This window comes from Lepidochelys kempii, chromosome 6, assembly GCF_965140285.1.
Source record: "Lepidochelys kempii isolate rLepKem1 chromosome 6, rLepKem1.hap1, whole genome shotgun sequence".
NCBI lineage: Eukaryota > Metazoa > Chordata > Testudines > Cheloniidae > Lepidochelys > Lepidochelys kempii.
In genome coordinates this window covers 72,183,733-72,196,443 of record NC_136385.1, presented here as the reverse complement: position 1 = coordinate 72,196,443, position 12,711 = coordinate 72,183,733, and the positions used below count along the sequence as shown (strand labels likewise).

Here is a 12,711-nt window from a genome sequence, read left to right as displayed (position 1 = left end):
CAAAGTAATCAGTCCCAGACATGACCTGGTGTCAAAATGTCCAGAATCACCTCTGGACCCATTCTGGTGCTGTAATGTTGGACCTCCAGTAGTACTGAAAACACAGCAGTCTACTGTACGCTGACAAAGTCACTACCTGAATCTATACTGGTACCAGCACCCTAGATTTGGTGACAGATCTATATAACAAGATTCAAGGAATGTCACTCGGTGCGCCACTCTGAAGCAGAAAAGAGTCAATGTGAAGCAATGGAAGCAGCTACAAGCATGGTTTAGGGGTCTCTGTTCAGAATATCACCTGGTTGAATCATCACTGAGATTCGCAGTCTGTTACCATCCAATTTTTAAATTCTCAGCCATTTTCAGCTTTTCTACACACGTGACTCCACGAAACACACCTGGGCAACAGCATGGGCTTTCAGCTACTAGTGATGATATTAAGGCTACAGTGAATCAGGGCATCAGAGAGAGAGAAGGCTGTGGGATGATGTCTGAAGGCAGTGAAGTAACAGAATAAATATAGGTGGTAAAATTTTGCCCATACTCCCTATGCCCTCTTAACTGACATCAGCTGGATTGCAGGGGCCATGTGAGTAGCCCAGGGTGTCTTTCCCTGTGATGTGAGTTTCTGTTCTGATGCAGAAAAGGAAACGTTGCTATGGACCTGGAAGGGATTTGTTGGGAGCCAGGGAGCCCTAGTAATTCAGGACATCCCAAAAGTGTAATGGAGAGAACCGTACAGGGAATCTTCTTACTTCGACCTGGAAGCCAATCAGTCAATGGGACACGTGACTCATGAGTTTAAGTTAAACATGTGCTTAAGTCAGGGCCTAATTCTTACAAAGTGGTGCCTTGTAGAACATAAAAGTGAGGCATAGGTGTTATAAGCAGCTGTCATGAAAGCCACATTTAGGCTGTACCATGCTGGACTGTGAGCTGCCAACTAGCCCTCAGTCTCTTGTTCTCCATGCTCCATGGCACATTTTACACATTCAAACAAAATAAATACGTGACCCTGCCACCTTTACCAAAGGCTACAATTCCTCTCCTGAATCAAGGAGCAGGCCCAGCAGCAAGCCTTACCGAAGCAGGGAGATGTTTTTCCGGGGGATCTCCTTCAGCTCGCTCAGCGTGGCAGCCTTTCCTGCAAAGCAGTAGTTGGGGTTGTAATCAGTCATGATGGTGGAGGTGCGGATTTTGCTCAGTTTATATTCTGGGCTCTGCAGTCGTGCTCTGGCTCCTTCCAGCTGCTGCTTCTTACGGTGATAAACTATGGGTAGAGCACAAAAGAACAGAGGGTGAAATGTCAACATGTGGGTAGAGCAGAGGAAATAATATCAGCAGCACAGAACAATCAACAACACAAAGAGACCAAGTCAGCAGTTATGAATCCAAGTAATATTCTTAAATCCCCAGCATCATCCTCATTCTTTCTCTTTGCAGCAACTTCTCCATCTTGAATGGGATACACGAGCATGGAGTATTGGCCATATGTAGTCCTGGACCCCGGGTGGAGCCTTGGCTCCATCTCCCTTTCTCTGGAGCAGCCTCCCCTGAACCAATGAGCAAGAGGACTTGCTGTCTCTCAAGCAAAACAACAAAGCAAGTGGCAATCAGACAGAGCATGCCATGCTCTTGAATGAGTTCTGTCTTTAACCAGTGGTCATGACAGCAGTCTATGGATTAGTGGCTGCTAAGGGAGGGCCTGCTAAGTGATCTAGTGGTCTTTCTAAGTGGTTTTCTCCCCAGAAGGAGCAAAGCCAGCGCAGTCCCTGCTCATGGGGCTACTACTGTGCCCCATCCTTACATGGGGCAGGCAAAGGGTGATGTTTCTTGCTGGCTCCCCATGCCTTGACTTACGCAAGGATAGAACATAGTCTGGCCCCAATTATTAGCAGCAGCAGTAATGTAATTTGCAGGCAGACTAGTTTTCCTCTGGCTTTGGCTGGGTAGTCAGCAGTCTCCTGGCTGGAGCTCCTCTCAATTCCCCATCAGTACCATGGTTAGCAGAATATAGCTTTAAGGTGGGCTCCCTTCTTCCAGCGGGGCCAACTCAGAGGCTGGTAAAAGCCAGGTCGGGGACAGTGGGGTTGAGCAGCGCTGCAATTATTATGAGAAAATGGACTATTCTGCCTAGCACCCCTCTTTCAGGGCCTTTACAAAGAAATTTTCAGGGTTGAGGACAAGTGGGTCAACTGAGCAATTCCTGGTGGAAGAGAAAGGCTGACAGGCCTCCGCTCCACTCCAGGGACTTTGTCCTTCTCCTGTAGATCCCAAAAGTTATTGCATCATCATAAAACCCAGAGTTCAGCACATCAGTGGGGACACTTGGCTATCACTGCCGCACCAGCGGAGACTCCAGCCGGAGACATGCGAGATCCTGCTTTGTCTCCCTTTCTCTTGTGCATTCCTTTCGGCCCTGCTATTTTTCATCCTGCCCTGTCTCTCTCCTTCTCTCTTGGGCTTTCCATTTGATCCTGAGGTCAACTGTACTACGCAGTATCAATTCAATGAAAAGAGATGGTCCAACCTGCTCTGCCCTGCCTGAGAGAGACTGGTGAAGAAGAGGGGACCAGCCCAGCCTGATGATGTCCCCGACCAGAAGAGGAGCCTGAGCCCAGGGCAAATGGTGTTATGGCCAACCCACCAATCTAGAGCATCTGCCTGGGACTGACCTGCCACCCGGAATCTTGGCAGCATCAGCAAAAGCTGTATTTCTCCCCTCTTTACTATCCTGTCTCTTCTCCCCCTCGGATCTATTTGTCAAAAGCAGGACAGGCCACCACGCTTCCTATCTCGGAACAGCAACAGACCTAACCCTTTCCCCCCAGACCCCATCCCCCAAGACAAACAAACATCAAGAAGGGTTGGCTGGCGAAATAAGAGAGACTCTCTCTTTTAAAAGGCACTTTAATAGATTTTGGTTAAGTTCATTTTACATAATCATTCAATTTTAAACTGCTTCATAACTTGTTTTAGCTCTTTCTCTCATTGTATCCAAACCAATAAATCTCCAAACTTTAGCATACATTTCTTAGTCTGTTTGGCATGGAACGAAGCAAACTGAGGTCTCTATATATCAAACTCTGACCCTTGTTTAACAGTTTAACATGGGACAGTGACAGGGTCATGGTAACAACTTTGACTCTTTGGGCACATATATTCCATATAGATTAATACAACAGCAGGAATGAGTATACTAATACAAGCCAAAAATGTTCCTTACCGATGGATAGGCTGCCACAAGCCAGAGCCATTCCAAGCACTACAATCACAATGACCACAGCTAAGAGGAGCGGAAGAGGAAGGTGTCCCTCTGGGATGGGGCTGTGAGGAACTGGCCAAAACAAAGACACAGACACATTAACCAGCAGACAACCACAGCCCCATTAAAGAACTTCTCCCGCCATGGTTCCCCCCTTTCAAAAAGTAATATGATGATGGTGGTGAAGGACCGTCACTTGCATGTTACAGCAAATTCCATTAGGGCCCTGGGAGTCGTAAACACTCATAAATCACTGTTCAACCAATGTAATTATCTAAACATGAACAGCTTAAAACAAACATATCCCTTATTCTGTTCTTCAGGTTCCTGATAGATGGAAAACAGCACTGCCCACCAGCTGGAATTCCCCTATGGAAGCTCCATGTCTCAGAGTTGCAAGAGACAGTGTTAGAAAATAATGACGACTATCAGTCAAACGGGTATTAACTGGTGTGAAAAGAAGGGGACAGATTCATCTCTAGTGTAACTCCATGTTATTCAGCCATTCTATCTGGTGGTGTTACACGAGAGATGTGTTTAACCCAAGATGTTTACAGATAAATAAGGCTGCAAGTTTGCCACGGAGGTCACGGAAGCCACGGATTCCATGACTTTCCAGGACCGCCGTGACTTCTGCAGCTGCCACTGCAGCACAGACTGCCCATGGTGGAGCTGGCGCTTGGGATGGGGGCAGTGCGCGGAGCTAGGAGCTGAGGGAGGGACATGTCGCCCCTTCCAGGGAGCTGCAAGGAGCCGGGTAGAGAGTCTGTCTGCCCCACCAACCCCGCCCCCCACAGCACTAACAGGGGTCCTGGGCTTTCTGCTGCTTCCCACCCCCGTACCCAGTACCCGCAGCACCCCCCGCCCCTCAGGCCACATCCTGAGCATCTGCGGTGCCCCCAGGGCCATCCCCCCAGCACCTACGGTGCCCCCTAGGCCACCCCCCCCCGAGGACTTTGGGTCCTCTGGGTCACCCCCCCCATGAGCATCCATGGCACCCCCCAAGCCGCCCCACCCCCCAATATTTAGTATGGGGTATATAGTACAAGTCATGGACAAGTCATTTTTGTATACTGCCCATGACCCGTCCATGACTTTTACTAAAAATACCCATGACTAAAATGTAGCCTTACTGATAAAACAATCCCTTCTGAAAATGATCATTTGTCCTGGATCCCCATTGGGGAACTTTCAGCTGCAAAGTTCTCTCAGAATGCATTGTTTGCTTGTCAGATGAATTTACACTGTGCTCTTTTACAGATGTCATGCTTTCAACTCAAACAACATTCAGTTTTTGAGGCTTTGGGGTGGTGCAACTCATCCTGGTCTGCAAGGTCACCCTTTTGAGGAGCGCCAGGAGAGGAGAATGAGTACTGGCACTGAAATGGTGTCTGGAGTTTTCAGTCCCATCTATTCCCAACACTCCTCATAATCCTGCATTCCCCAGAGTGAAATACAGAGAGATGTCTTCCCCCTCTCCTCCAAAGAATGGTGCTCACTCCCATCTAGGCTCCCCTTTCCAACTATGCAGACTCTCTGGCTCATCCCCAGTTTCTTGACCTAATTGATCATTACACAGTTACACACACACACACAATATATATATATATAAAGGATAATATAGATACGAAAATAAATAACTGAATATTATTTTTATTTTCCTTACTCAGTGTGAAACTTGCTGCTGGTGCTGACCCACACCCTTGGTGTCTCGCTGAGGTGAACCAGGGGGTGGAGGTGGCACACCCAGCAAGCTTCGCCACCAAGGGCTGAATCCCAAGCCCCGCCGCCCAGGGCTGAAGCCAGGTTTATTTTGGGAGACCTCCAGAAACCTGCTTGCAGCCCCACAGTGGGCTGCGGATCCCCAGTTGAGAACGGCTGATCTAAGACTTTACAATGAGGGAACATTGTCTAGTAGTTAGAGTAGAAAAATGGCAGTCAGAAGATCTTTGATCTATTTCCAGCTCTGTGGCAAACTTCTTAACCTCTCTGGGCCAGACTTTCAAAAATATTTATGCACCTAAAGATGCAGATAGGCACCTGGTGAGATTTTCAAAAGTGAGATTTTCTAACCAGGACAGACACCTAATTCTCACTGATTTGAATAGAATTTAGGCCCCTAACTTGCTCAGGTGCTTTTGAAAATCTCACTAGGTGTCTACCTATGTCTTAGTGTCTTTGAAAATCTGTCCCTCGGTCTCGGTTTGCCTGCCTGTAAAACGTATATAATACCCAGCTCCCAGAGATGCTGGGAAGATTGACTTGTTTAAAGTTTGAAATATCTCTGATGGCAGGCAACAGAGAGGAACAATATCATTTATGAGTCAAGTATCTTTACCTTGAGAAAGCTGGAAGGAGGGGAGATGCAAAGAAGACAGAAGAAATTCTGTGAGTATAAAGCTCCACCTATTACCTATGCAGGTGACATTGTCACTGGCCAGCACGGCTCCCATCTCACAAATACAGATAGGCAGATTGGTGTCAAGGTCCCGCTTGCAGTTGCCCGAGTGGCAGTGGCTGCAGTTCAGGTAGACCTGAATCTCCGCCTCCCCGTGGCTCTCCATGGCTGAATGAGAAGGAACCAGACGGAACAGAAGGGTTTAATTTATCTTCTCCCATGTAAAGGTAGAAAGCAAATGTAGGAGCTGTAATGTTAGTCTCCCGACTTAAGAAAACACACATCCCAACATAACACAGTCCAGACGTCAACCAGTTGAGGAATGCCAGGAGAAGTGAATGAGTACTGGCACTGAAATTCATGCCCAAGAGCATAAACCCTTTGGATTAACCTTGAGGTGCAATGGGGAAGGGGGATGGGGAAGGCCAGGACTGAATACATGTAACTGAACCCGAAGATTGGTGTCACCTCTCAGCCTAGGAGAGAGTTGTAGGGGGAAAATGCTCAGCTAGTGTAAGCTGAAGGCAATGGAACTATGACAATTTACATTACCTGAGGTTCTGCATCATAGAGTACATGTAGGGGTGGAGGTTATAGAAAGGGACAGAAGGAAAGAGAATAGAGACAGGAGGGAAAGGGGAGGAAAGACGGTGGTGGGAGAATAGAAAAAGTGTGGTTTACCTGCCAGGGGATGCAGGAAGATCTCCCCAGCTGGATTCACAAAGGAAACACCATCCTGCCCATCAGCTGTGATATCATCAACATCTGATACATGCCCACCTAGACAAAAAGAGGCACCATCATGTGCAAGTGCTGAATGACAGCAAAGGTGTGGTGGCCATGAGATGCCAGGGTCCCTACTTTGCATTGGTCTCTTGAAGTATGGAGTTCCACTGGGACTTGCTAGTGAGATAATGTGTTTACCTCGTGTCCTCAAAGAGGAAAATGAAATCGTTCATCCCAGACCCATCAGGGCTGGCAGAGCCCTTCTATCCAAAAGTATGCTGTGGTTCAATTTGGTGCAAATAGGTTAGTTTTCAACAGAATGAATCATCTTTTCCCTCTAGACAGGTCAAAGGCAGGCGAAAGGATGGTTAAATATCCTTGCAGATCCAGAGCAATGTTCCCAGTACCTACAATCTCCATTCCCCTAAACGATAGGGCAAACAGACCTACCTTTGTAGCCTCCACCGCCCCCGCCAGACGTACAAGCTCCTCCTCCTCCACCAAAACCACCTGAGGTGGCCCACTGGAGTTTGGCTAGTGACTGGGGACAGGCCTGGCCTCCCTCTCCACCCTCCAGGAGGGACTTCCCAGTCTGAGGAAACAGGGTGGTGTCTTCCCAGCCACCACCTCCACCTGCAGGGAAAAAAAAAAAAAAGAGAGAGAAAAGCAGGTGAGCAGGGTGTGGGCAGAGTGGAGTGGGGGAAAGTGTGTGAAGAGAGAGAAAATCTCTCTTATGGGTTGTCTAAGATGTACCTGCATTCAAGTTGACCCCCTCGCCAAGGGAGTGAGGATGTCCATCAATGCAGCTTGCACGATGAAAACCCAGTGCAGGGTCTATATTCTCTGTTGCTAAGCTAGCTGTGAAAAGCACTTGCTAACTACATGTACTGGTGTCCATCCCTTTAAAGAGTGACTGGGCCATGGCTCCCTGGCTTAAGCCTCCGGCATCAGCAGTATCAACACGGATGGTTGTGCTGTGATCAGAGAAGCCTCTTTTGTCATAGCCAAAGAAACAGCTGTTATGGTCGTGGTCAGAGTGTCTTACTCATAAACTCATAGACTTTCCTTCAGAGGGAACTGAAGGAGGTGGTTCTACATTTTATACCCTTGTTGGGAGCACAAGGAGCTAGGAGATGGGTGGGGCCACCCCATGGGTGCTGCTAGGGAAAACTGCCTGGCACCAGTGCACAGGACATGCACATATCTACAGGGCAACGGATATATGCAAGCACTTGAGGAAGAACCATTCATGTCTCAGTGGGTTACTCCCACAGAAAAGTTAATATGAATCAAAAGGATTTGTGTTGCTTAATGTCTGCAGGCCAGTTTTGTGTGTTCAGCCATCAAATCCAGACCTTGTATTGCTACAGGGCCTCACCTGCTGCCCCAGTTCTCCCATTGACTCCAGGAACTGCTGTGGTGTTCTCAAATTGCTCCAGGGGCACATCATCCAGGGAGCTGTCCTGATCTCTCAGGTATGCCTTTCCCCCTCCTCCTGCAGCGATGAGCAACGGTTCGAAAACCCCATCCCTCGGCTGCTCAAGGACAAATACAATTCAGTACACAGGACAGCTGAAAGGTGCAGCAGGCTCAAAACCATCAGATACCAGAAAACCCTTCAACCTCTCAGATGAGAGAACTCACCTAACTCATTGCATCAGTAAGCATAAAAGCAGCTCATACAATACTGGCCATAGCCCAGAGTAATGCTACAGATTGTCTCCTGACATCATTATTCAGGGCAGTCTGCCAACTGTGACAAGTATCTAAGGCAGGTCCAATTAAACACGAGTTGTCGAGGCTGGACCAGTACCAGTGTTAAGCAGCAGACCCTGGTTTGAATTCCAGTCCTGGTATTGTTGCTTGGGCTGACAGTGCCGAGGAGGCAGTAGCTAGCAGGTGATTGAAATGAGGGGGAATGAGGATAGGAGGAATTTGCGTTTTTGTAAAACATTCTCTCCCTTCCTTCAACTTCCTGAAACAGCAGATAGCATCGTATCACATGATCACTAGTGAAAGCTAGCTCTTCTGCTGGACACTGTCCAGAAGGGGACTAGAAAGAGGGAAGACTTACTCTAAAGATGAAGGTGGCTCCTCCACCCCCACCCCCTCCTCCAGCCCAGTCCTTCAGATCCTTTTTGAGTTTGTAATCTTCTTCAATGAGAGATGACTCCCCCAGGCAAATCTTCTGGGTCTGAACATTCCCCTGAAGGAGACAACAGATGCAGTTAGAGATCAACACAGTCTAGTCTGCATGCATAGATCTGTACACATAGTATGTGTTCTCCTTGTGGATGGACCACTAGCTTGGTAAGTGACCTGTCCCTTGGCCCCTCACAAGCTTCTCCTGAGCTGGGAACACCCTCCCATGTGCAAGTGACATAAGAAAGGTTCACAGCAGAATCAGGAAAAGGCAATGAGCCCATATTAGTTTTATTATTCATAACAAATGCTAATACATTGCACCCCTAGAGCTCCTTACATTCCAGGAACTTAAAATGCTTTCTAATTAATTCTCAGAATACTGCTATTCGATAGGTTAGTGTTATTTGTACTCATTGTTCTGATGAGGAAATGCAAGAACAGAGAGATGACTTGATTTGCACAAGGTTGAACAATGAGTCAGTGGCAAGGTTGGGAATAAAACCCAGCAGTCCTAGCTCCCCATTCCCTGCACAAAACACTAGACTACACAGAGAAAATACAGAAAAATTGTTTCTCAGCTTGGATTTTTTGGGGGACACTGAGCTACACACATCTTTGGAGTTTGTTCTTTCCTGTGTTTCTTTGTGTTTGCAGAGGCCATTGGTGTCAATGGAAAGATCCCCATTGACTTTAACAAGCTTTGAATCCAGCCATAAGATTGTAAGCTCTTCAGGGCTGGGACCACTTCTTACTATATGTGCCTAACACAATGGGGCTGTGATCCCAACAGGGGCCTCGAGGCACTACTATAAATACAAGTAATGATCTCAAATCCTGGCAGGCCTGATAAAATCCCTACTGTGAAGAAATGCTGTTTGTGACCAGGAACATGCAGCTCAGACCTAGCAGTTGGCTGTGACTGCCCTGTTAAAGCAAGTGAAAGGGGCAGCTTTCTATTTTGAACACCAGGATTTAAAAGCAGACTTTTATGCTTGTGCTTTTGGAGGACGCTCTTCATTTCAGATTTCCTTGTTTTTGTTTTCAGAAGATTCTTTTTAGCTCAGCTCATTGGTTCCTCCCAATTCCTTTCTGGGTTTTACTCGCTCAGGTCTGGGATTCCTGCCCTTCAACACCAGTACAGCCAAACTCTAAACCCACTCACTGAGGGGGTCTGCAGCTTATTTGTAATGTGGTTGTGCCCAGTGACAAGTGTGTGTGTGTGTGTGTGTCCCTCACCCCTGGGCAGGCATCCTCCCCCTGCTGCCCCACCAAGATGTAGAGGAGCTCATCTTTCTCCAGCTGGAAGGTGGCGGAGATGAAGACCCCATGCGATCTCTTCTTGTGGTTCTTGGCTCCTTTCCCTCCGGCTGCTCCATATGCAGATATCCTGAAAAAGAAAGGAAGCAGTTAGAGAGACAGAAACCTCACACCCACAGCCCCAAAGCAACTCGAGCCATGAGCTTCCCATGCCAATGCTCCTGCACGGTCACAACCCCAAAGTGACTCCGTTCCTGAGCTCCCTGCAGCCAGTTCTCTAAAACCATCACAGCCCCAAAGTGAGCTCCCCACAGACAGCACCCCTACAGTCCCACAGCCTCGAGGCCATTCCAGTCCTGAGCTCCTCACTATCAGTGCTACTTCACTCCTCCCAATAACTCCTCACTTACATTGTTCCTGAACCGTAGCTCTCCACTGTGACTCTTGCTGGCTCTGAGGTACTCACATTTACCCCACACTCAGCCACTCCCGACAGATGTTGCTGCACTAAAGGGTGTACAAATGCTATGGTAAGTGGGAGCTGCTAGCTGACTGCCTTTCTGGTCCCCGGCATACACTGACACTCACAGGTATCGGTTTGTTGCTGGCACTCTCCACACTTGCACCCCTCGGAGCGGTCCCTCTTTCTCTACAGTCACTGAGATGTTGGTGTTGTGATAGGCGCTGTCGCACTGTGCTTGAGTTGGTCCTCGGGGGCCACTGGCACCACAGGTTGTGAACCACCAAAGAACAACAGGCACATTTCCTGCAACAAAAACAGTGAGAGTTGAGCCTAGAGATGTCAGCCTCCCTTTCATAGTCAGATACAATACCCACACAACCCCTCCGCAATCACAGGGCAAATGACATTGAAATGCAGCAACTGTTCCTGTTGAAACATGTTTCTGTAAATTCCTTGGTGACTAACCTAGGAGATTCATGAAAAAACAAATTTCACATCACACCATTCGGTGATGTTAATTTAGATACAAGACAACTATAAGCCAGTCCCGGCTTTAGCAATATCTGCCTTGTGCAGGGTTTTTAAACCATCACACACATTTATTCTGTCATACGTATATACATCAAAGTTTTCCTTAACATAGTTATGACTACACACAAAAGCTGTGTTAAAAGAACATTAATGTTGCAAAGTCAAGGTGTCAGAAATTAGGAAATCCCTGAATTATTCAGGTTGCCTGCAAAACCTTAATTCAGCCCCCTTGTGCGTATGTATTATGATACAATCTTTACTTACCTGATTGCATACAGTTTTGTTTTGTTTTTGCACAGGACTCCTGCCTCATGCAAAGCACAGGATGAATGGTGCTCTTGGTATGAATCAGAGCTGTATAGTGAAGGAGCCTATTGGCTGTAGGGTCCCTGATTAATTTGTTGTAGAAGTCGGGAGGTATATAGTGAATAAGGAAGGGGATTGCAAGAAGAGAAAGGATGGTTGCATAGAATCATAGAACTGTAAGACTGGAAGGGACCTCACTAGTCCAGTCCCCGGCACTGAGGCAGGACTAAGCATTACCTAAGACCATCCCTGACAGGTGTTTGCCTAACCAGTTCTTAAAAACCTATAATAGAGATTCCACAACATCCCTAGGTAATTTGTTAGCTACACTGCTTAACTACTGTGACAGTTAGGAAGTTTTTCCTAATGTCTAACCTAAATCTCCCTTGCTTCAATTTAAGCCATTACTCCATGTCCTGTCCTCAGTGGATAAAGAGAAAAATGTATCACCTTCCCCTTTATGACAATCTTTCATGTATTTGAAGACTTATCATGTCCCCCTCAATCTTCTCCTGTTCAGATGAAATAAACCCATTTTTTTCAATCTTTCATTGTAGGTCATGTTTTCTAGATTTTGAATATTTTTTGTTGCTCTTTTCTGGACTTTTTCCAATTTGTCCACATCTTTCCTGAAGTGTGGTGCCCAGAACTGGACACAGTACTCCAGCTGAGGCCTTATTAATGCTGTGTAGAGCTGCAGAATTACTTCTCGTGTCTTGCTTTCAACATTCCTGCGAGTACATCCTGGAATGGTATTTGCTTTTGGTAGTGATGGATTTTGTGTTCATTTTGTATGTGCCTGATTCAATATACCTGGGGGTTCTGATTTGCAGAAATGTTGAGCACTCACGGCTGCAACCCTAGTCATTGGGAGCTGTACTTTCAACCTATGAAGTGTTGTATAATCCTAAATACTCTGAAAAATCAGATCCTAGTTATCTCAAATTTGGCACCTGAAATTAGTGGATATTTTTGACCTTAACCTCCCTATGCCTCAGCTCCCCATCTGTAAAATGGGCATAATTGCTCCTCACCTCAGTGGGGTGTGGTAAATTTAAATTTATTGATATTTATGAAGCACTCAGATACCATAGTGATGAACGCCCCAGAAAAGCCCACGAGGAAATTAACAATTCTGTCTTCAGCGCAAGGTTTGAATAATGTGGAGTAAATGTGGTTTTAGTCAATAAAACAAAATATTGGCTAGCAGCTCATTATAGGAGCACTGTCCATCCTGTGCACTGAACGAGGCAGGAGTCCTGTGGAAAAAATAGTATGTGATCATGTAATAAAAAACTGTATCATAATTCATATGCACAAGGGGGCTGAATTAAGGTTTCATAGGCAACCTTAATTCTGACATTTCTTAATTTTTGAGTCCTTGACTTTGAAAACGTAATGTTCTTTTAACATAGTTATAATTATGCACAAAAACTATGTTAATAAAAATCCTGATGCATATATGTATGACAAAGTGAATGTGTTTGATGATTTTAAAACCTGGCAGAAGGCAGATATTGCTGAAACATTGACTGGCTTATAATTGTCTTGCTTCTAAACAAATACTACTAACATTATTGAATGGGGTGTGACATGGGGTGTGACATTTGTTTGTTCATG

At 46.4% G+C, this 12,711-nt stretch overlaps 1 protein-coding gene across 1 annotated transcript in view; it reads right to left on the bottom strand.

The window, feature by feature from the left end:
• The window catches only part of LTK (leukocyte receptor tyrosine kinase), a 167,560-nt gene that overhangs the window by 43,540 nt on the left and 111,309 nt on the right, over window positions 1-12,711 (bottom strand). Inside the window, exons 12-20 of the mRNA XM_073348710.1 lie at window positions 10,380-10,557; window positions 9,771-9,921; window positions 8,464-8,595; window positions 7,768-7,924; window positions 6,840-7,022; window positions 6,345-6,443; window positions 5,679-5,831; window positions 3,227-3,337; window positions 1,084-1,270 (exon numbers count right to left, since the gene is read on the bottom strand). Of these exons, the coding sequence (XP_073204811.1) occupies window positions 1,084-1,270; window positions 3,227-3,337; window positions 5,679-5,831; window positions 6,345-6,443; window positions 6,840-7,022; window positions 7,768-7,924; window positions 8,464-8,595; window positions 9,771-9,921; window positions 10,380-10,557 (1,351 nt within the window). The remainder of the gene's footprint in view (window positions 1-1,083; window positions 1,271-3,226; window positions 3,338-5,678; window positions 5,832-6,344; window positions 6,444-6,839; window positions 7,023-7,767; window positions 7,925-8,463; window positions 8,596-9,770; window positions 9,922-10,379; window positions 10,558-12,711) is intronic.